At 43.7% G+C, this 24,684-nt stretch overlaps 1 protein-coding gene across 4 annotated transcripts in view; it reads left to right on the top strand.

Moving 5' to 3' along the window:
- The window catches only part of CUX1 (cut like homeobox 1), a 420,256-nt gene that overhangs the window by 202,770 nt on the left and 192,802 nt on the right, over positions 1 to 24,684 (top strand). For all 4 annotated transcript variants that reach the window (XM_075013971.1, XM_075013970.1, XM_075013967.1 and 1 more), the window contains one exon: positions 12,982 to 13,119. In XM_075013971.1, coding sequence (XP_074870072.1) covers positions 12,982 to 13,119 — 138 coding nt within the window. The remainder of the gene's footprint in view (positions 1 to 12,981; positions 13,120 to 24,684) is intronic.

The raw sequence follows: 24,684 nt of genomic DNA, 5'->3' as shown, positions 1-24,684 counted from the left end.
CCCTATATATAATTTGACCTACCGTTTTCAGTCTGTCTCAACTATTTACTCATATTTTTAGTTTCAAAATGTAGCTGTGTTTTTCTTCTCCCATGAGTGCTAAGCTGTGCCACTCCAATAATGCTGTGATCCTGCAGAGATGCATCATGGAATGAGGCTCAGAATGCTGCAGAGTAGCTAATTACTGTGACATGGCGAGCGTGCTTTTCTGTCAGATATTTAGTATCCTTTAGAATTAGGATTCTACCATATTCACAGCCATGAAAAACGTCTCAGAAACCATGAAATCTGGCCTCTTCCCATGAAATCTGGTATTTTGTGTGCATATACTCTACAGTGTACAGATTTCAGAGGATGCCATTGTTTCTCAAATTGGCAGTCCTGACTTCAAAAAGAAATTGCAAGTGGGGGTATGGTGTTGCCACCGTTACTCTGGTGGCACCTTCAAAGGCTGGAGAATGGTGGCTAGTGGCCAGGCAGAGTTTGAAGGCAGCACCACAGAAGTAAGGCTGACAGTACTGTACCATGCCATCCTTACTTCTGCACTGCTGTTGGTAGTGGCTACCACCCAGCAGCAGCAGTGCAGAAGTAAGGGTGGCAGTACGACAGACCCTCACAATAACCTTTTGACCCCACCCCCTCAACTCCTTTTTTGGGTCAGGATCCTTACACTAGTGACATTTCAGATTTAAAGAGCTGAAATCACAAAATTTACCCTTTTAAAAGTCCTACAACCAGGAAACTGACCAAAATGGACTGTGAATTTGGTAGGGATATATTTATATACCATATAAAATTGAAACTCGTGTCTAATTCTCAGTAGATATTTTTATAGATCTTGAAGAAAGCATATATATACCTCTGTTCAGTAATAACATACTCACTTTACATAATTAAAAAGACTATTATTTTAATTTTACTCATAAAATATAGCCACATTGAAACATGAGCTACAATCTTTTATGGATTCGGCTTAGTTTGAGGACTTTGTGTTAGAGCCTTATATGGAAAATTTTCTCTTGGACTCATTTGTAAAGAATTTGGGAAAAAAGTGTCACCTTTTTTCTGCAAAATTACCCTTATAGATAGAATGGTGTGCTCATACAAAGGGGAGCTATACCTTTTACCACGTATTTTTACATTGCTAGAAAAGTATCTTGTCAACCTGTGTGTGCTGCAAAAGGTACCATTCTTTAAGGTAAATCCAAACATATATATCTTAAATATGTTTTTATAAATTCATGCCACTTTAATTGTTCAAAAAAATCCATTTGTTTCGCTGGGGACCAAAACCCTTTAAAATATTTTTTTTCTAATTTAGCTTCCCTATTCTCAATTGTAGAACAGATTTAATGTAAATTTATTCCTATCAGGTGAATTGTCAGAACTGTACCAATGGTGAAACCTACTTTGCAAAAACAGGTTTTTTTCATTCATTCATTTTTTTCTTGCTGTCAGAAAACATAAGATATTAGAGAAGTTTTATTGTCTTACTGGTGTCAATGCATTATGCTGACATCTGCATTTGCAAAACTGGAGACTAAAACACATTTGAGTAGTATTTAATATTGAACTATTGTTGCACTTGTATGCCTGCTCTGTGGTCGGAACTCCAACATGCTGATGACATGGTCCCTGTACCAAAGAGCTTATAGTCTTAAAAAGACAAGTGACATAAGAAGGATGGAGGGAGGGGAAAATAGAATACATTCAAATATCTTATGCACGTTTATGTGGAATATTACAGCTGCAAATGGCTAATTGGCCAGCTCTCCTCAACCGTCATCTAGCCATTCTGAGTTAGTTGATCTATTTTACATGTGCCACCAGTAGGCATAGGCCTTGGGAAGAAATTAGAAGGGCCTTCTGTACAAAGAATTACATATGGTATTTTGGTAATACATGATTGATTCAGTCATGCAAAAGCTATGAGTCATAATGATTTCTTCTGCAAGTCACACTGTTCAAGTACTTGCAATAGATGCTATAAAATTAATACTGTAACCAATAGTAAATACTAATAAAAGGGAATTATTCACATGCAAAAAAGAAAATCTTTTTCTTAAAAAACTCTTAATACTGTGATTTCCATTTGCTTATATTAGTGTTTATATGTTAACAGCTCTGTCAAGGGTATTGAAGATAAAAGTACACTAACTTACTTTGATAGCATGCCAGCACTGCCATATAGTATGTTAAGAATTTCAGCTATGTTGTAGTCTGGAGAGTTTATAATTGGCTAGAGAGAAATTCCTTCATTTAGGTCACCATTTCAAATACTTTATTTGTTTATATAATGGTCACTCCAGATTGTGTTCAATCTGAAAGAGTCTTGCATGATGGAGAAAAGAGTACAACATAAAGATTAATTTTAAAATGTTCTTGTTTAAGTCTTATCAGGTTAGAGGCAAAGTAAAAGAAAGGAATTGAAGGTCTTAGAAGACAGTTTGTCTTATGAAGTGGGGGCTTCAGGCTATTACCTTCTTTTAGTGCTTTTCAGAAAAGGACACAGAAGAGTGATCCGTCACTTTGCCAGAGGTGATAAATATTGGGAAGTAGGATTTGGGAAGGAAAAAAACACAAGCAAAACAAAGTACAGTGTATATTATCAAACCTTATTATTAAGAAGAGATACAAGATTCATGATAACTCAGCTAAACAGGAGTTGTATACACCAGTTTACCTTAGCCTAATCCTTTTTGCTTATCAAACAATGTCAGCTGTATGAACATTTGAAAAAGAGGTGAGGGAGGCTGGGGTCCCAAGTGAGCAAGTTAGAAAGATTCTGAAATGGAACACTAAAATATACTGGAAGAAGTTAATGCATTCTAAGTACTTCTAATTGGGCTGACTTCAAATCAGATGGCAAAACTCCACATAAAGAGCAGGTGCAGCATGTAGTTATATTGAGACCAGGTCTACACTAGGGGAGAGAGTCTAACTAAGTTATGCAGCGCCAGCTATGAGAATGGTGTAGCTGGAGTCAACATAACTTAGGCTGAATTTCACCACTGTCCCCATAGTGGAAGGTTGATGGGAGAGACTCTCTTGTTGAATTCCTTTACTCCTGTGAGGAGAGCTGAAGTCAGTGGGGGCTCCCTAGAAGCATTTGGTTTAGCAGGTTCATACTAGACCCCCTAACTCAAACCCCGGAAGATTGACCTCCATCATGTCAACCAAGCCATAGGTACAGACAAGCCCTAAGGCTGCAAAGGGTTGTATGTAGCAGGCCAAGTCTGATCTCCATTGGAAAACCTATGAGAAACTTTATATTTGCCTATAGTGTGCCTGTTCCAATCAGTGATTAATTTCCATAAGAAATAACATGCATCAAAATGATCATCCCTTTCCAAAATATGGGAAATCAGATTAGCGTAAGAAAATGAAATGGCTTAGGTTTTTGGTGTCACTAATGATAATCTGACAGTAGCAATAAATATGCATATTCATTACAAGTCCCCTCTTCTCAGTCCTATCCCTAAAGCATGTCCTTTAAGAACACTATTGCATACTTCTCAGGAGCTGACACGTTGAAAATGGCTGGATGGCTGTGTCTTCGAGGAAGAGAGAGAATATTCCTGGGAGCAGTGTGAAGGTTCATGAGGGAGTGACAGTTGCAGCACCCTTTGAAAGATGCCACTCTCCCCCACCCCCCTTCCCCTGCTGTAGGCAATGCTATGACTCCTCTGTATCCTTGATATTCAGAGTGCAAGATGTAGGGTTCTTGATTCCATCTGTAAAAGAGCAGGTAGGGCACCCCTTTTCCCTGCATTGTGAGACTGAGGCAGAGTAAGGCTCGAGCTTTTAATCTAAGTACATTCTGAATGCTGTTTGACTGACGAACTTCCTTAGAGTTCCTCAGATAATGTTGGATTATTAGAAATTGGACAGGAGCCTTGTGAACTGTGATTGTTCCTCCTGCAAATTATTAGGTTCTTTTCAGAAGTTGTGTTGTATTCTCATAGACTACGTCTACACTAGAAAATTTTGTAGGCAAAACTGGTGATTTGTAGACACAATTTGCAAAGCATCTACACGCAAAATGTTGACAAAAAAGCTGTGTAGATGCTGTGAGGGGCTCTTTTGTAGACGGAGTGGATCAAAAGATTGATCCACTTTTATGTGTAGACGGTGTCTATTGAGAGAAGTTTTGTTGGAATATCTCTTCCAACAGTAACTTCTGTAGGCAGTTGATTCTCATAGCCATAAAATTTGTGAAGCATTATTCCATTTATAATTATGGTGATCTAACGTCTATGTTTTAAGATTCTGGGAAGGTTTATTATTTTAGTTTCTTTGAAATTAAGACACTGTTGTCATGAAAAAGCAAGGTATGCATCCAGCTAACTGAACCTCCTGAACCTCTGTGTTGAATCTAAATAGGCATTAAGGCAAAAACTGAAATATTGCTTCTCAGCCCAAGGCAGGCATGAAACATCTTTGCTCTAGCAGCACGAGCTCTGGCTAATCAGAATTTGGTATACAAGTTAGGTTTTAAACAATAGCCAGAGTATCTAGAACCTACTGATGATAAAAGGATACACAAAGTTATGGTTCAGCTGGACACATCCCATCTAACATCTCTTTACCTTCAGGCTGTGGAGAATACTGCCACAGAGCACTGCTCTATGATGTTCAGTGTGAAGCAGCCTCTAACTAACTAACATGTTAATTTCTGTATCTGTAACTCCATCTCCAAGTAGCAGAAACATGCTTGTTCTGTTGCCTTTAAAGCAGTGATACATAGGTTGATAGGGCCCAGCAAATCTCTGCATATCCACTTTATATCTGCAGATACCTGCATATGTGCCTGTGGATGTGGTTATGTGTAGCTAATTTTTGTCGCTGCAGATACAAATTTTGTATCTATGCAGGACTCTACAGATTGAGGCTTAGGAGCCACAGGTAGCTCCTTAATGTGTCCCCTACAGCTCGTTGCAGCACATGATATTAAAACAGCAGCAATTTTTACTCTGTTAACCAGTTGTAGAATACTTCAGCATTCATTTTGCTGTGAGAATAAACCAGTAGATTAAACTCTGAAGTCATTCATCTGTGGTTCTTTCAGGCAAAGTTGATTGCTAATTTGGCTTTTGAACCACTGAGGTGTGAGTATCACTGCTTTAAAGCCTTCTGAGGCCTGCAGAATTTAAGCTTGTAGTATTTTTGATATGAAGACTAATATTCCCTTCACCATTTATGGCCACCTTAAATTCGTTGGTGTAGGGTTTTTGTAATGCAATGTTGTGTTGTTTTCATTTAAATGGGTGGTGTGTTTTAGGGAGCCAGGAGGGAATGATCCACTTTCTGACGCATTGGAGCGGGTCCAGTAAAGGGCAACAAACTATGAGGAGAGGCCAAGGGATTTGGGCTTATTTAGTTTGCAGAAGAGAAGAGTGAGGAGCTATTTAATACCAGCCTTCAACTTTCTCAAGGGAGGCTCTAAAGAGGATGGACAGAGGCTGTTCTCAGTACTGACTCATGGCAAAACAAGGACCAATGGTCTGAAGTTACAGAGGAAGAGGTGTAGGTTGGATATTAGGAATAACTATTTCACCAGGAGAGTAGTGAAGCACTGGAATGCTTTACTTAGAGAGGTGATGGAATCTCCATCCCTAGAGGTTTTTAAGTCCCAGCTTGACTGATTCCTGGCTTTGATGATTTAGTTAGGGTTGATCCTGGTTTAGGCCAGGAGCTGAACTAGATGACTTCCTAAGGTCCCTTCCAGCCCTAAGATACTATAAGTCTATGATTTGTAAAAGTGGAGAAATAATGGCTAAATCAGCCCAATAGAAAAAACAGACAATATGTATAATTCTGACTTTTATAGCACAACCTTTTATGTTATATATAAAATAGGACGGGGGCTGGGAGGAGTGTAGTGGTGATGGACTTTTTCAAAATGGATTTGGGACTACAACTCTTCTGTCCCTTAGAGTAGTGGAGTCATAGGGGAAAAAGGAAGATGGCTGCAGTGTATTGCATGAAATGTTTGGCTCGATCTCTTTAGGCTATTTCAGTACACCTCTGAATTTTGGGGGGGAATAATTACTGAATTACATAAGATGTGAGATATTTGCATGAATGTTCAAAAGTCACGATGTAATTATTATTTTTCTAAAACACATTTTCAGATTACTTTCAGATGTGTGATCTCGGAAGAAGTAATTTGTGTTTACTCTGTCAAGACCTTATACACCTCATTGTCATACTAATCCAGAGACAATATTCCTAAGGATACCCCCACCACAGATGTTACTTGCAAAGATGAGGCATGAGGGTGTATTAAAGATCCATTTAAAAACTCGTTCTGCTCTATGGTGATGACAGTGTGGTACAGCAGAAGTTTTGCATTGTCCTTGCTGGTGTGTTTTTGTTTGTTTTTTGTTTAATTGTAATTGCACATCTTTAAAATACAGGTGAAGGAGTTTTCTTTCATTTGTCGCTGTGCGGGAGTGTCTTCAGGACAGTGGCTAAGAGGGGGTCACTTAAGACATAAAAATCAACAAGCAGTCCTGTGGCACCTTCGAGACTGAGCAGTTTAATGAGTTATTGAGGTTTCATGGGCAAAACCCACTGCATCAGATGAGTTTGGAGTGGAAATTACAGAATCCAGGATATATATAGCGGGGGGGAAGGAAGTTAGTAGGGCCTGTTAATCAAGCAGATTAAGCTGAATGTGTCTCATTCATAGCACGTGATGTAGAAGTGCAAATTATCAAAGATGGGAAAATTCCTCTTGTCATGCATTAACCAGTTAAGATTTTTATTCAAGCCTAAGTTAATGGTGTTAAATTTGTAAACAAATTCCAGTTCAGGTGTCTCCCTCTGTAATTGGGTGATAAAGTTCTTCTGTAGAAGAATGGCTCCTTTTAAATCCATTATTGAAAGTCCAGGTAAATTAAAATGTTCCCCTACAGGCTTATGTGTGTTTCTATTTCTGATTCGTGTCCATTTATTCTTTGATGCAGAGACTGTCCCATTTGGCCAGTTATTATGGCAGGGAGGCATTGCTGGCACTTGTTGGCATAGTTTAGGCAACACAAATAGTCTCTTTGAAAGAATTGCGGTGCATTGAATTCGTTATTTTTAGATCCAAACCTTAGGAAACACATTACCAGTGAGATAAAATACTAATTCCCTGTAATTCTGGCACTGTTTCATATCTGGCAGTCTTACTGTTCATGTTATAGGCGTGTAAGGAGAAGAAAGTGGGGTTGTGAGAGACCAGGCTTTTGTTTTGAAAAGTCACCTTAAAAGTTCTTTATCTAAATTACCAGATGAACAAGTTGTTATAGGACTATTCAGGTTTTCATTACTAACCCCAATAAAATGGGAAACCTGATTTTTCTTCTGTCAGTTATGTGGTTTTGTATACTTTTTCCTATATGTCACTGAAAATGTGCACCAGTGAACTCTGAAATAAGAGGATTATGATTATTTTTAAAGGTTTATAGTTTGTAACTGTCCTAGCGACATACAGATAATCCCCTAATTTCTCCTGGCACATTACAACACAGATGAATTATTTCTAAAAATAGCAAATATAGTAAGTGTGAATACTTACTTTAACACTACGGCTGTGGCACGAAATTTAAACCTAAATGTGTGGACATACCTGAAATGTATAGTGACGTGGTTTAGCACATTACTGCTGCAGGAATGTCTATGTCCACAGTTACGCTAATGTAAAAGCTTTGTTTTGGAGATTTAAAATTCACAGAGAACATTGTCCTGATCCATTTGAACATACTCCATTCCATACATTCCAATTCCCTGTCATTGGCAAAACAGGAATCAGTCCCTGTGATTGAGCCTAGGGAGCACTTTGTAACTCCTGCCTTCTGTGGTTAGGAATTCCCATTTTCCATAATACCAATTAGCAACTACAAAAAAATGGAAACATAGGAAACAATGGGGCTGTATATTAGAAATGCTTAGACCACTGTTAATGTTTGCTGAACTGTCAGTAGCCATCACTTGTCACATTTCAGGTTCAGTTTCAAGGCACAGTATAACAGTTTCTGTAAAGAAACCTTAAACCATGCATATATCTTCAGATTTTTAACAACATCAGGGATAGTTAAGACTTAGTCAGTGCTGTGTGAATTGCAAATTTAAACAGTGACAATTTTTCCACCTTGATAGGATTTACCTTTCCAGTCTGGATTTGTGTTAGTCTCTGTCTCATGCATTGTGCATTAGTTTGTAGATAGCAGAATTCATTTAAATGGGGGAGATTTACATGATAAGAGGTACAATTGATTTTTACTTCTGAAGTCTGCATAATATAGGAATATTTCATTGTTCACTATTTTGCACTTTTTCTTTTCCTGAGAAGTACTCAGAAATGTTTTAAAGATTAATTTTTCAAAATTGATCCTATCTTCTTCTGCAGAGGTGCTTTTTCTTCTCCTTTTTTAATAAATAGGGTGGTCCAAGCATACTCTGAATCCAGACAGCTTTTCATCAGTTGCTCATCAGCATGCTAATTGCTGTATGACTAATTATGCCTTGAATTCCAGTTGATTTTCTTAATGAGACAGCTGGGTTAATTATGTAATCGTATGATTACATTAGCCTAGAGTGCCCTGGCAAAAAGTAACTCATGCAGCAGTGTGATGTCATTGCATGAACAGTACTCACAAGGGGGTGCATTCATCTTCTGCCTAATGACAGGGGAGGGCAATGTTACCCACAGTGCTCTTTATGTAAACAGTTATATTGAATTATTAAGATCTGTGTATTTTTCCAGCTTGTACAGTGCATGGAGAATAGTTTTTGAAGAAAATTCAGTTTGGAAATTCATCTGTTCATTTTACCTGGTGTTATAGGCTGAATCTGTTTACTCTAGTACCCTCAGGACCTGGCTGGTTCTGAACTAGAGAATTTGCCAGATGCCGGGATGTCAACCACAACCAGGGGCTCTGGTCCCAGCCCCACCCTGGGGCAGTAAGGAGCATGGATGGGGTAAAAGAAGAGTGCAGGAAACTTGGCCACTTTATTGGCCAACCTTTTATTATCTGGCTAATAAAACTCATGCTGGACCATGGATATTCTTGGACCAGAGTGCTGTACTAGAGACGTCCAGCCTGCACTATGCAAAGGTTACGCTTGGCCTAACTGTTAGAACAGTTGCTGAAATATTACCTCACAGAAGTAACAGTGCATTGTTTTATTGAGATCCACCTTTCTTTCACTTTAAAATCCCGCTCTTAGCATCCCACAATAGAACCTGGCTTACCCATATACTTATAAATACCACAACAATTTGTGTCCTTTCACCTGTGAGAAGTGGCTTAACAGCATTCCTTGTTATGATGATTATATTAATTTGGCTCTGTTTAAAAAAAAAATACACTACTATGCAGTAACTGGTATGTGGTAAGATCTGCCAGGAAGATGATACTGTATTTGTCCATAGTTAACACAGTTGCTTTTTGCCTATTTTAGTTAAATTAGAGGCATATACAGTCGCCTGCTTCCTGACCAGAGCTTCATTTGTAGTGGGTTTACTGTGATGCTGCGCACCTCTGCATTCACATGGTGTATGCAGTGTGTGTGGCCAGTGAGACCTGCTCTGAGTGAGCTCCTTGTGAAGCAGTATGGAGAGGGCGACGTGGAAATGTCAGGGAGGGATGAGCTCTGTGGCTGCTAACCCATGCTTAGTGCTTGAGTGGCTTAAAAGAACAATTTAGCTTATTTATTATTTCTGTTATGGAAATATGTCTAACGCACAGTCAAGGACTGTGTTCCCTGTAAGCTGAGCAATTGGGCAGCTGTCCAAGAGCGATTTGAGGTGCTTCCCAGCTGCTTAGCAGGGCGCCCACAGCTGCCTACAGCCAACAGCAGGTGTTTCTATTGGTGGTACACATCTGCACATGCCTTGGTACTCATAACAAAATTTATTCCACCCATGGATGGAAAAATTTAGAGGGAACATTGGTCAAAGACTAGGGCTGTGTTGTACTAGGCATTATACAAATATAAATAAAAATGAGATTCTCTCGGTGTGAGAATTAAACAGATGGTTTGGGCAAATGTACAGGTATAGAGAGCTGGAGGATGAGATAATAAAATGGAAGGCCTAGCATAAAAGCAGATATCTTAACTCAGCTCTCACCTAATTCATACTAAGTGGTTTATGAGTTGTAGGCATTTTGTATAATAATGATGTAAGGATTTCCTCTTTTTCTCCCCTGCCTTCTAGTCAGCCTTGTGCCCAGGTGGGCCATCAGATTCTTGAGATGGGTCTTGTTCTCTAGCTAGCAACACCATCATTTCCAGTACTCTTCCAGATACTAATGCCACTTAGCAAGGTTTTGCTGTATCGGGGTTTACAGGAAAAGTACTCCCATGTTTGGAAGCTTGTCTTTGCTGCTTTCTGTGCACACACGTCATCAAATTTAAGTTCCTTCAAATGTCAGTGACCTGTTAAACTACATGGAACACACTCAACATAAAAGACCACTTATACGTGCAAATTTCGGCTCTGTATTGTTTTTTCCACCAACCCGCCCCCCCAATCTAGAAGGAAGGTAGCACATCAAGAACTTCAGATTGTGGTGCATGTGTTCAACACTGTAATACTTGTGTGAAGTTTAAATAGTGTTGGGAGATAATTAAGAAGACCAGAAAGCTGTGATTTCTAAAACTTAAAATGCACTTTGGGGTTTCACATACATAAATTAATTGTTTGACTCACTACCTGAAACAAAGTCAAAGTCATTGTTGTCATGGAGTAATTAGTTAGGTTTAATACAAGTAATATAAATTAAGTCTAAGAGGTACTTTGGCGATGCCTTTTATGAATTCCAAACAATATTCAAAGGCTTCAGGCTTTTAGTTGGTCAACTAAGCTATGGCAAAATTTGAAATTCAGTGCGTGGAAGACTGTATTTTTTTTTTGTTTTTGTTTTGGTCATTCTGTAGCTGTTTGCTAATTTAGCCTTAACCTTTAATAGAGCTAAATTAAATATACATGTCCTGATGAATAATTATGAGGTTGCATACATTTTTATTTGCCGTATAATGTTTTATGGGGATTGAAAATTTGACCAAAGTTTAGCCATTATTCATTTTATAATGCACATGTTATTTTTATGTCTTTGAATTCCTTCCTAATTTGAGTCTGGAAAAGCCTGGTATATGTGAAGCAAAAAATTGCTTGTGGGTATTCTCGCTTTTTGAAATGAATGTACTAAAAATGTTTTTAAACACCATGGGGATGGAGGACAGTGTACTGGTTCCTTTGAGTACAGTTTGTATTGGGTATGGTATTTTAAAGCCTGCTGACACAAACATTTGTAGTATTTATAGAAATGTCAAGGACAAAATTTTATGCCCTCATTTGATAGATTTTAAAGTTTGTTTTATAGCCCTAAGTGAAATAGGCTGGGAGCATCCAGTCTGTCTTTATGAACAATAGTTCAAAATTCTGGATAGATTGTGCTCGAGAAACACTGAGCAGAAAAACATGTAACAAAATGGGTATTCTAGGTAATAGTTGTTTTGGCTGCATGGGAAAGGCTTACTTTGTGAAAGCCTGCAACCTTAATTGGACTGTGTATAAATATTGTAGGGACTTCCCAGTACAGCTATAACTTCAGCTTTATGTATAATTCCTTACCCAGACCCCTGCACCTGCCACACTAACATCTTAAATTTGATTTATTATAAATACTTTAATAGAGATGAAAATAATAATGAAAAGTATTTGGCCTAAGAACATAAATGAAAAAGCTATGTATCATAAACTATGTATGTCTGTAGTGACAAGCAGCCTAGATTTTATATTATAGAAACTGTAATGTCATAAGCTGTTGAAGAGCTAAATAACAAAATGCAGCATACTGCTACTTCTGATGTCTCTGAGCTCAACATAACCCAGCACTATTCTTTTATAAACTGTGAAACAATGCTGGCATAGTGGAAGACACACATGCTCATGCTTAATGTGTTAACAGAGGTACAATAGACTACTTATGTTTCCAGAGACTGAGGGTGGTCTGAAAAATTAATGACTACGGTGTTTGAAAATTAAGCAAGCTTCCTAATATATACTGTTGTTGATCCACTGAGTTTGGTGTTTAGCATTCCTCAACAGGAGACTAAATCTTTGCAGTCATTTCACAAGTGTTGCTGGCGCCCATAACAGAAATGTATTCAATAATTTTATAAATGCATTGGACTCCAGCATTTTCCTACCCTGACTGGAAAACTGACACAGCTCAGAATAAATTCTCTGTCCATACATGGCAGGTGTATTGTAATGGTGTTTTTAGCAGAACAGAAAATGGTAGAATTGACTGTAGAACATATAAAGGGTTTCAAATTTTTACTTAGTTGTATAAGAAAAATAGCGAATAAGTACTTTAAAATCTCCAATTAGCAGAATTAATTTTGATTAGCGTTTGTTTGCTAGTAAATGTCAGAATGATAGAAAAGGAGCCCAGGGTTTGTAATCATATTCACACAGGAGAGTCTAATATCAAATGACATATCTTTCACAGATCCCCACAGCTGTACTTGTTTGTATCTTATAGCTGAAGGCCTTGTGGTAAGGTACAAGCTTATTCTAAAGTATGGATTTTTGAAAGGGGAGTTATTGAAAGGACTCTATTAAGTACTAACTAATATAATTTGAGTTGCTTTTAATCAACTAATTTACAAGAAATGTTGTTCTTTTATGTCTTTTTTCATGAAAATAGATAGGATCTTGATACAAACTAAAGTGGTATGAAAGTATTTTAAAGATGCTGTCAAAATACTTGCTATCACTTCAAACAGATAATCATCACTTAGGAAATAATGGATAGCCTAAACATAAAGAATTGTATATAATTCCCCAGAAATACCCAGGGAAATAGAGGAAAGCAGATCAGTTGTAGGACTTATTATATCAACAGTGCATATGACCATTAGATTGTCACTTTAACTGAAGAAGAATTAGCAGTGTTGCTGTTGTCTTTTCATGTTTAGATCCAGTTCCAGCTTTGGATCTAGGACAGCAGCTTCAGCTGAAAGTCCAGCGCATGCATGATATTGAAACAGAGAACCAGAAACTTAGGGAAACTCTAGAGGAATATAACAAGGAATTTGCTGAAGTGAAAAATCAAGGTAGGTGGAAAAAGATATGCTTTCTCTGATTGTAATTGTAGCAGTTTGAAGAATGTTAGAATTAGCCCTAATTATATTTAATGAAACTAGAGTGCAGAGATATTGTCGTGTAATAAAGGAAGACTATTTCATGCTTTTAGATACTTTGAAATTTGCATATTTGTTTGTCTGCATATTACTTTATTGCACTTTGGACCAATAGGATTTCCTTTAGAACTTTTCCTATGGTACCATGTAATAGCTGGGCATTCTTCTTTGAAGTATTTTGTTGTTACTTTCAGCACTAGCTATTAGTGATCTAGCTAGCATACTGATATTAAACAACACTCATTGAATACCGAGATAGTATTAAGATTGATCTAAAACCTAACAAGTATTTTATTAATTTAATGTACTATTTGTTAATAACCCTTATTTTTGTTTTTTTAAAAAAGTATATCTTCTTTGCTCAGTTTTTCCTCAGATGATTTGAAGTTACCACAGTATTATAGGATTCTTTATAGTTACCATAGGGAATGCACAGGTAATAGTGGAAATATTTAAGTAATGGCTTGTTGTTTAAGGCAGTCAACGAGTTTTTTACCACCATCCATGAAAAGACCACTAGCTAAAGTGAAAAAACCCTGTTGTCTCTGAAAATACCCAACTTTCTTGCCGTTCAGAAAAATATGCTTCCTGCACCAGGAAACAAAATATACTCACGCTAAAAGCTATTTCCCTTTACATACAACTTGTGGTTTCCTTGTAATTATCCAGTACTGAGTTATAGTAGCAGCAAATTGTTCAGTCACGTGGGAAAGTAGACTTTGTTTATCAGGTAAGACTTCAGTTCCAAATATTACCCAGGGAGAGGCCTCATTAGCAGTTTAGCCAGGCCTAGTATGTTGCATCTAAATAGCACCAAGAGGAGTATGGTACAGCTCCCTTCCCGCCCCCCCCTTTTTTTTTTTTTCCTAAATATAACGGGAGTGGCTTGTTGAGATTTCAAGTCCCTCAACATGCAGGTCTTCAGATCAGACTGCAACAGATGTACAGCCCAGTATGCAATGTTGCCCAGAGTAGCTGTTGCGCTACTTTGATAAAAAGTGAAGACATCACCACAGATTACCTTGTGGAATTTTATTGTTTGTTCACTTTGACCACCTTTATGTAGGAGTTTGGGGTCTGATCTTGGAAAGCGTAAGGACCTTCAACTGCTTTTGTTTTGTTTTTGGAGGAGTAGTGCTGAAATACTTTAGTCAGAATCAAGGCCCCTTAAGCAAAGAGTTATGCATACGTGAAGAGGGGCATATCATGAGTAGCTTGTGATCTTGAAATCAATGAGAACAGAGGGCAGTCAGCACCTTACAGGTTTTGGCCTTTTAGTGCTACTGTACACTTCTTGCAAATTTGCATTTCTAATGAGTGGCTTTTTATGTAATATGCATTTATTCCATTCATGAACCAAATACTTGTTGATCGGCATTTCTTTATGGAAGTGTAGTTCTACACTGTAGTTTAAATAGAAATGGTCTGAATATGTTAGGAATGGCTTGTGAGGCTTATTAGTGTTTGGGGGTGTTTTGATCAAATGATGTTAAAAACATAGGAATACTCTGCCTGATGTTTCTGTCTGTTGGTGGGTTTGAGATACCTGGAGCATGGGATTACATCCCTAACCATCTTGGCCATAATAGCCACGGATGGACAGTCCCTGAAGCCTTTTATTTTGCCTTCACAACATCCCAGGGCAATGCGTTCTGCAGGTTATCTGTAGATTATTTGAAGGAATTCTACCTTTTTTTTTCGTTTTTGGCTTTTGTTTTAAACCTGCTGCCTATATAATTTCTTATGTTAGTGTTATGTTATGTTATGTGAAACGGTAAAGAACACTTCCTTGTTTGCTTTTTCTGTACAATTCCTGGTTTCATAGTACTCTCTCCTATCCACCATAGTCATCTTTATCTTTTTAAAAAAAAAAAAAAAAGTCTCATGCTTTGTTTTAATCTGGCCTTGTATGGAGGCTGTTGCCCTTCTCTGTATCTTTTCTGAGTCTAATATATCTGGTTTTGAGATGAGATGACCAGAATTGCGCCCAGTAGTCATAGTCTTGCATAGTGGCATTGTGGTATTTTGTATCTTCTTCTCTGTCACTTTCCTAAAGGTTTCTAGCATTCTGTAAACTTTTTTGACTGTTGTTGCACAGAGTGGATGTTTTAAGAGAACTTTCCACAATGGTTTCGATCAGATTTGTGCTTAATTAATTTACACCCTCCTCCACTGTTGCTGCCGGGTGGGCATAGCCCAGGGCATTGTACTTGGCTGCTGGGTCCAGCAGGACAGCCTCCTTTGCCCAGAGCACCAGAAGTTCCTTCAGTTCCAGCTCAGGGAGTGTCTGCTGAGGCATGTCTGCAGACAGCGTGGAGCCTGGGCTGCTTCCATGCTGCCTACTTCCTGGTCTGGGGCTTCCTGGACTCCCTGTACCTTTAAGGGTGTCTGGAGGACCAGAACATAGATTCTTCTTCGAGTGTCCCCATGGGTGCTCCACATTAGGTGTCGGGCTCGCCCGGCGCCGCAGATCGGATCTTCCAAGCAGTTTCTGCCGGACCGCGCATGCGCCGGTGCGCGCCGCTCCCCCGCGCGCTCCCGGCCATGTGCGCGATCCGGTCCCCGCCAGTTCCTCTTAACCGCCGTCGGCTGCAGACGGAATCCAACTAGGCTAAGGCCAAGTAGTGTATTCAACGACTTTATCTGTTTTTTCTTAAAGTTTTTTTCAGGCACTTAGGCTACTATGAGCTAGCCGGTTGTTATTTTGTTAAAAAAAAAACAACAACGAACAAGCTAGGAGAGGGACAGCTCAGCCAGTCCCAGTAACAAGCGCCGGAGGCCAGGAGCTAGGGCTATCAGCCCTCCTGCTAAGGCAGGCCATCGGACGGGGAAAACGGCACAAAGAAGGTGCTAAGTACCCACTTAAAAACTCAAAGACTCATCAACAATGTCCTCTTCAGGCTTTAAAAAAAAAAAAAAAAAAAAAAAAATGCTGCTTCTTGATAAGGCCCTCCAGCCAGAAGCGCCGGAGTGGCCGCAGCAGGAGGGACCCTCCGGGGCCCTTAAAAGGAAAGCTGCCTCCCTCACTCCATCAGCGCAGAAACGGAGGAAAGTATCTCCAGCCCGATCCCTGCTGGCAGCAACAGCGAGCGGGACGGGAGGAGCAAGCAGCCCCCAGCCGCAGCAACAGCTGATCGGCGGCTGCACGGAGAGCCACGTGGAAGCGGCTCAGCCTCCGATACTCAGCCAGCCACCCCGCACCGCAGGCAGGGTGGCGGCTAAGCAAACGCCGGTACCGGCGGCACCGCAGGCAGCGACACCGACCCCCGGGGAACCGGCGGTGCAGAGCGCGCAGGCACGTAGCCTGCTGGCACCGGAGGACACCGCACATGCGGCATCGCCCTCAAGCGTGCCTAACACGGTGCGGACGGGGCCGGAATCCCCTGTATGCTCCCCAGCCCGATCCCTGCCGGCAGCAACGGCGAGCGGGACGGGAGGAGCGAGCAGCCCCCAGCCGCAGCAACAGCTGATCGGCGGCGGCACGGAGAGCCACGTGCAAGCGGCTCAGCCTCCGATAATCAGCCAGCCACCCCGCACCGCAGGCAGGGTGGCGGCTAAACAAGCGCCGGTACCGGCGGCACCGCGGGCAGCGGCACTGACCCCCGGGGAACCGGCGGTGCAGAGCGCGCAGGCACGTAGCCTGCCGGCACTGGAGGACACCGCACATGCGGCACCGCCCTTGAGCGTGCCGAGCTCGGTGCGGACGCCGGAATGCCCTGTATGCTCCCCAGCCCGATCCCTGCCGGCAGCAACAGCGAGCGGGACGGGAGGAGCGAGCAGCCCCCAGCCGCAGCAACAGCTGATCGGCGGCGGCACGGAGAGCCACGTGCAAGCGGCTCACCCTTCGATAATCAGCCAGCCACCCTGCACCGCAGGCAGGGCGGCGGCTAAACAAGCGCCGGTACCACCGACCCCCGGAAAACCGGCGGTGCAGAGCGCGCAGGCACGCAGCCTGCCGGCACCGAAGGACACCGCACGTGCGGCACCGACTTCGAGTGTGCCGAGCTTGGTGCGGACGGGGCCGGGATCCCCTGTATGTCAGGGGCGGAGTTACCTCCTCAAGGGAGGGGGAAGACTACACACAAGAGGAGGCATTGCAGCCCCTCTCCGCACAGGGCTGTGGAGTTGCTTTCTCACAGCCCTCCGCTATGTTGCAGACTCCAACTAGAAGGCAGGGGTCCCCCGCCGCCCCCTTGGCCTACCCGGAGCCCCCTTCTCCATTTCTGCAACCAGCCTCACCTTGGCTGGGACCACCTCCACCCTTCCTGGGATTTGAACCGCTGGACTATTAGGCAAAGTCGCTCTCTCCGGGGTCTCGACGGTCTCCCTCCCCCAGACGCACAGGGTATGCACCAAGGGAGTGGTCTAGGTCACCTTCCCAAGACCAGTGCTTATACTGCCATGGTTGCCCCTACCACGCAGGGCATAGACACCATCGGCAATCTACTAGGGAAAGATCCCTACGAACGATCTCGTACCCCCGAGGGCAATTGCAACCGGGGACAGAGACTTAAGCATCTCAGGGGGGACTGGTTATGGAACCCCGAGATTTTCCTCGCACACCTCTAGTGAGAGGGTGTACCATCATCAGCAGGAACCGGAAGGGTCCAGAGAGACGTACCCCAGCGGTTCCTCGCTTTCCTCCCCGGATGAGGCTACGGCCCCGGGGGGCGTCCATCCTCCGGACGATCTCAAACAGTTCCAAGAGCTGTTTTACGAGGGTGGCCTTCACGCAAGGCTTCCAGACAGCAAAGGTGCAAGAGCAACACCATAAGCTCCTCAAAAATCTGAGACCTCGGGCCTCCTCCAAAATAGCAATACCGCTGATGACGCAATCTTGGAGTCTGCCACTATGATATGGCAGACTCCTGCGACTATTCCGCCTGTCCACAAAAGAGCGGAAAAAAAAAAAAATACTTCGTGCCCACGAAGGGCATGGAGTTCCTGTTCAGCCATCCACAACCAAATTCTTTGGTGGTGGAGTCGTCGCAACGTGGGGGAATAGACAAACATGCCAAAAAGCTAGAGCTGTTGGGCAGAAAGGTCTACTCCTCCTCCACGCTACTGTTGCCAATGGCAAATTACGCAGCGCATCTAGCGAACCATAATTTCGACAACCACATTAGGTTGACCTCCCTCATGGACTCGCTTCCAGAGGGCACGAAACCAGTGCTCAAGGCCATCATCCGACCATTTTATAACCAGTGGCAAAGGATCACCACAGACAAATGGGTGCTGGAGATCATAGCCACGGGATACGCCATCCCCTCCCAGTTGCTCCCACCGCCATGACCTCCACCCGGGGCCCCACCTCCAGGAGACCTCCCATGTAGCGAGGCTCAAGCAGGAGGTAGACCATCTCATGCTCATAGGGGCAGTGGAAAGAGTGCCGGAGCAACTGCAAGGGAGAGGGTTCTACTCATGGTACTTCCTCACGGGGAGGCCCATCTTAGATTTTCGAGGCCTCACCGGTACCTGCGCAAGCAACGTTTTCGGATGATCACAAACGCCTCCATCCTTACGGCACTAGACGATGGAGATTGGTTCGCAACCCTCGACTTACAAGGTCCTACCGTTTGGGCTCTCCTCAGCCCCCAGAGTCTTCACCAAGACCTTGGCAGTGGTGTCAGCCTACCTGCACAGACAGGGGGTATTTATATTCCAGTATCTGAATGACTGCCTACTCAAAGGGGCCTCGAAGGAGGAGGTACTACGCATAATATGTGTCACAGCAGGCACGTTCTCTTCGCTCGGCCTGCTTATCAATCTGACAAAATCAAAGACAGACCCCACACAGGACATAGAGTTCGTAGGGGCACGCATAAATTCTATTACAGCGAGGGCGTATCTACCAGAGACTCGCTTTCGGGCCATCGGCTCCCTCGCGCAAGGCTTCACCTTCAGCCCTATGGTGCCGGTTCTGACGTGCTTACAGCCGCTGGGCCACATGGCAGCAGCGACGTTTCGTAGAACAGAACGCCAGGTTACACATGCGCAGCATGCAGCATTGGCTGGCGAGCGTATACAAACCGGCAGCACACACTGTTCACAGGATGGCGTCGCCCACAACGGAGGTGCGCAAATCCCTGCAATGGTGGGTAAACCCCGAGAACCTGCTAACAAGGGTACCCTTCCACCAACCACACGTATTGGTTTTTCTTACTACAGATGCCCCCCTCATAGGGTGGGGAGCACACATGGGCGAAGAGGTGACGCAAGGGCTGTGGTCCTCTATGGAGCAGTCACTGCACACAAATATACTGGAGCTCAAAGCAGTGTTCAACGCCTGCAGACACTTTCGAGACCAACTGAAAGGCAAGGTAGTCGGGATCAGTACAGACGATACCTCCACCATGTTTTATATAAATCGGCAAGGAGGAGCTCGGTCTCGTGCCTTATGTGTAGAAGCAGTCCGGTTGTGGAACTGCTGCATCACCAACAATGTAACCTTGAAAGCCTCGTACTTACCAGGCGTTCGCAATGTGAAGGCAGACCAGCTGAGCAGGCGTTTCGCACTCACGCACGAGTGGCAGATCCGTCCCGATCTGCTGCAACCGATTTTTCCACGCATGGGGTTTTTCCCCAGATAGACCCTGTTTGCTACTCAGCACAACAAGAAGTGCCCACGATTCTGCTCCAGGGCAGGACTGGGACGGGGGTCCCTGAGGGACGCCTTCGCGATCTCATGGAGGGGCCCCCTGCTTTACGCTTTCCCTCCCACAGTGCTCATCCACAAAGTGTTGCAGAAAGCCAGGAGGGAAGGAACCTGAATGATCCCGATAGTCCCAACGTGGGATCGACAGCAATGGTTCCCCCTATTCCTGCGCATGTCGGACCGGCCACCGATGTCCCCTCCGGTGGCGCGGGATCTGCTCACGCAAGCCCAGGGGTCCATAGTGCATCCGCACCCCCAAAGCCTGCGACTACAAACGTGGTTAATCCATGGCTCAGCTCCCTAGAGAGCACATGTACGGAGGAAGTGCAGCAAGTCCTAGAAAGTAGCAGGAGGACTTCCACCAGGAAGACCTTCAAGCAGAAATGGACTCGCTTTACGGCATGGTGTTCTACCAAACAGCTAGCCCCCTTTTCGGTGCCTATGGCTGTGATATTAGAGTATTTACTGGACCTCAAGAGAGGAGGACTCTCGCTATCCTCGTTTCAGGTCCACCTGGCCGCCATTTTGGTGTTCAGACACGAAGAGGAAGGGCACATGGTGTTCGCCCATCCCATGGTTACCAGGTTCTTCAAAGGGCTGGTAAGTCTATACCCCCCTCAGAAACCGCTTCCACCTCTGTGGAACTCGGACCTGGTGCTTAATGCGAAAAGGGGACCACCGTTTGAGCCTTTGGCCACGGTTTCCCTCCGCCTCCTTATGATGAAGACGACCTTTCTTCTCGCAATCACGTCAGCTCGCAGGGTGAGCGAGCTTGAGGCAGTTATGGCAACGCCGCCCTGCGCTGTTTTTCCAAGGAGGCGGTAACCATACGGCTGCATCCAGCCTTTGTTCCTAAAGTTTCTTTCTGAGTTTCATACTAACGAACCTATTGTTTACCCTTGTTTATCCAAAGCCTCATAACTCTAACAAAGAGGCGCGCCTACACCTCCTGGACGTGAGCAGGCGCTAGCTTTCTATATGGACAGGACCAAGTCCTTCCGGAGAACGGATAGGCTCCTAGTCTCTATCGCTCCCAAATCAAAAGGAGAATGTCTCTCTTCGCAGAGAATCTCTAAGCACATCGTATCTTGCATAAAAATGTGCTACAAACTCAAAAAGACTCCTTTACTGGCCACGTCCAGGGCTCATTCCACTAGGGCGGTGGCAGCATCAATAGCCTTTTTTCAAGGGCGTTGCGCTAAAAGACATTTGCAGAGTGGCGACCTGGTCATCCTGTGACACCTTCGCCAAACATTACGCCCTTCACAGGGTATTCCAAGAGGATACCCGTCTCTCGGCAGCAGTCCTCTCGGGGACAAGCTGCACATAATCCGATTACCCACCTCCTATCTTGGGTTACTGCTGGGTAGTCACCTAATGTGGAGCACCCACGGGGACACTCGAAGAAGAAAGAAAGGTTACTCACCGTAGTAACGGTGGTTCTTCGAGATGTGTCCCCGTGGGTGCTCCACTACCCGCCCATCCTCCCCGCTCCGGATCTCTGTTTAGTGTTTTGCAGGAGCATCCGAGGCGGTTGGTCAAGGAACTGGCGGGGACCGGATCGCGCACATGGCCGGGAGCGCGCGGGGGAGCGGCGCGCACCGGCGCATGCGCGGTCCGGCAGAAACTGCTTGGAAGATCCGATCTGCGGCGCCGGGCGAGCCCGACACCTAATGTGGAGCACCCACGGGGACACATCTCGAAGAACCACCGTTACTACGGTGAGTAACCTTTCTGCCTTGATTGAGGGGGGGAGAGCACCTTCTGGCTCCCTCTGGCCAGTGCCATGGAGGGCCTCTCTGTTGTAAAAGTCCCCACAGAGCATCTATATTGTTGTAGTTTTGTCCACAGAAATCAGTTGACAGAAGCATTATTCCTTAATTCAGAGGAGGATAATGCTGCCGGGGAAAGTGCTCAGTTTTGTCAAGATACTGTTGACAAAACCCAAGTCGCGTGTAGACACTCGCTGAGTTTGGACGACAAAACGCTCTAGGGTAGATGCAGCCTAAGTGCCTCTTTTACTCTGTTGGCTAGCAGCAGCACTTCAGGATCTTCCTTTGGAGGGTGGGATTTAGTGTTTAGTTTTTATTTAGCTTGAGACTCTGTTTTGAGGTTTTCTGTCTCCATTTGGTTGGCAGGCATCTCTCCTGTAGCCATCCCTTAATTTCAGTTTTACTAGCTTTCTAATTTTATGTGCTTCCCCTTTTTGAACTTAAATACTACTGTGATGGGTTTCTTCTGGTGTTTTTCCTCTCACAAAGGTGTTACATTTCATTACATTATGATGCTGTCACCAAGCAGGTTGTCTATATTTACCTCTTGGACTGGATCCTGTAACCCATTTATAACTAAATCAGGACTTGCCTCTCCCTTTGACAGTTCCGGGAGCAGCATATGTAGTGTCAATTCAATGGTAATTGAAGTCCTCAGTTATTATTGCTGCTTCTGCTTTTGCACTCTCTCTAATCTCCCTGAGCATTTCACAGTTGCAGTCATCATTCTGGTGGTTTGGGTGTAGAATATTCTCCTGCTGTAGTCTTACTGTTTTAAGTGTGGCATTTCTGTCTAGAGATTTAATGGTACAGTGTGATTTGTTTGTCTTTTACTTTTTTATTTTTCTGTGTTTTTTCACATATAGTGCCACTCCCCTACCTGCACAAGCTACTCTGTCATTACTGTGTATTTTATATTATGTTGTTACTGTGTCCAGTGATGCTACCAAGTTTCCACAATGCCTATTATGCCATCCTCAATTTATACCAGGCACTCTTGCTCACCCTTCTTAGAATTTAGGCATCTAGTATTTTTATATAATCACTTGCACATTTTGTCAGTATTACTTTATTTATGTTTAGGTGTTGCATTTAAATGGCACTGTTATGTGTTTGACAGATTCCTCAGTAGCTCTTACCTGTATTTTACCAACTTCTTTTACATCCTGTTCCCTAAGATACAGTGTTTCCCCATTAATAAAATCATCTCTCCTGGATGCCTCTGCCTGAATTTTTTGTTTCTGTCCCCTTTCCTCCCAGCTTTTAATTTTATAAATCCTCTGCAACTTTTTAGTTTTACTTCATCTTGGTCTACACTAAGAGATTAAAGTGAATTTAGGTGACTTAGGTTGAATACGTAATGAATCAGTCCTCACTACATGGGGCCATTTTGTCAGTTTTAAGGGCTCTAAAGGTTGACTTTTATACTCCTACTTTTCATGAGGCGTAACGCCAAATTCAGCCATGCATGGTTGATCTTACAGTAGTGAAGATGAAACATGGTGAAATTCGACATTCTTGGCCTCCTGATGTGTCCCACAGTGACCACTCTGGGCATCACTTTCAGTTCTGCTTCTCTGGAGGTATGCAGGAAGCAGGCTGGGAAGTCTTGAATTAATTTCCTATTTGGCCAGCATGGTGAGCAGATCAGGCAGCACACCTGGTCATGAATTCCCAGGGGGACAAATGAGCTCCACCGTGGAGCATGCAGGAGACCCAGGACATCACTGCTGTTGGGGGAAGATGAATCAGTGCTGGTGAAACTATGAAGCAGCAAAAGAAATACAGACACACATGCAAAGATCTCACAGGGCATGGAGGAAAAAGGGTACATCAGGGACACCCAGCAGTGCTGTGTGAAAAAGGAGCCCAAGGAGGTGTACCAGAAGACAAAGGAACTAAACAGATGTTCTGGGTTATCTCCACAAACATCCCACTTCTATGAGCAGCTGCATGAGATTCTAAAGAGTGACCCAGCCACTGTCCCCAAAAAGTCCGTTGATACCTCTGAGAAGATTCCTCAGGAAGCCTCTGGCAAAAGCAAGGAGGATATGGTGGATGAGGAAGAGGTGAAGAAGGACAATGGTCTGTAGGCAAATGGAGCAGCTGATCTCAGAGACAGCCAGGAGCTGTTTGTAATACTGGATCTCATTTCCTCATCCCAGGACATTTCACAGCCTGACCCTGATGGCAGGGAGGGCACTTCTGGTGAGTTCTTGTTTTTAATAATGCTATAAATGGTGTGATCTGTTGCAGCTACTGTACCTACACAAGTTGTTCCTTGGGCCCCGGACTAATGTGTCTGGGGATAGTGCTTATCCTCCATGCACATCTCCATAATGCTCTCAGACAAGTACTCTTTAATTTTTCTTACAAGGTTTTTGGGAGGCCTGCCTTATTCTGACCCCCTTCATAAGACACATTTCCTCACCAAGCCACCAGCAAGTAATCTAGAATTATGGCACCACAGAGCAGTTTTGTGTAACAACCAGCCCTGTGCTCACAGTGGGTTAGCATTCATTCCTTCTCAATTTTTATTCTAAGCAGACTGATGTCTCTTATTGCAACCTAGAAGAAGCAGGGGAAGGAGCATTATTAAGCTCCCATATGATGGCACAAGATGCTTCTCCAGGCTGCTAGGAGGCAGGGAATTTTCACTGTCCCAGCAGAGCAGCGATGGCATCTGGTAGCCCAGAATGCTGAAGGAGGAAAGCGTTGGGTGGGATGGTGGTTTTAGACTGTGTGGTCCCCAGGCTGCTGGGGAAGGGAAAACTTTCACTGTCCCAGCCAGGAATGAGGGAAGAGAGGGGTTTGAACCGCGCGGTGATGGAGAGAGCAAGGCACACAGCCAAAGAAGCTGTTCCACCATGCTGCCTCCCCACGTCCCCCCTAGCTTCTGCAGAAAGGAAAACTTTCTCTGTCTCAGTCAAGACGTGGGATGGGTGGCCACACAGTGATGGAGAGAACAAGGCAAGTGTGGGGACCAACCCTGCCACAGCCCCTAGCTTCCCTCACACCCCATCCACTTGCAGCGTACACAGCTACAGAAAC

This window comes from Carettochelys insculpta, chromosome 19 (assembly GCF_033958435.1).
Source record: "Carettochelys insculpta isolate YL-2023 chromosome 19, ASM3395843v1, whole genome shotgun sequence".
Taxonomy (NCBI): Eukaryota; Metazoa; Chordata; order Testudines; family Carettochelyidae; genus Carettochelys; species Carettochelys insculpta.
This window is presented reverse-complemented; position numbering and strand designations above follow the sequence as displayed.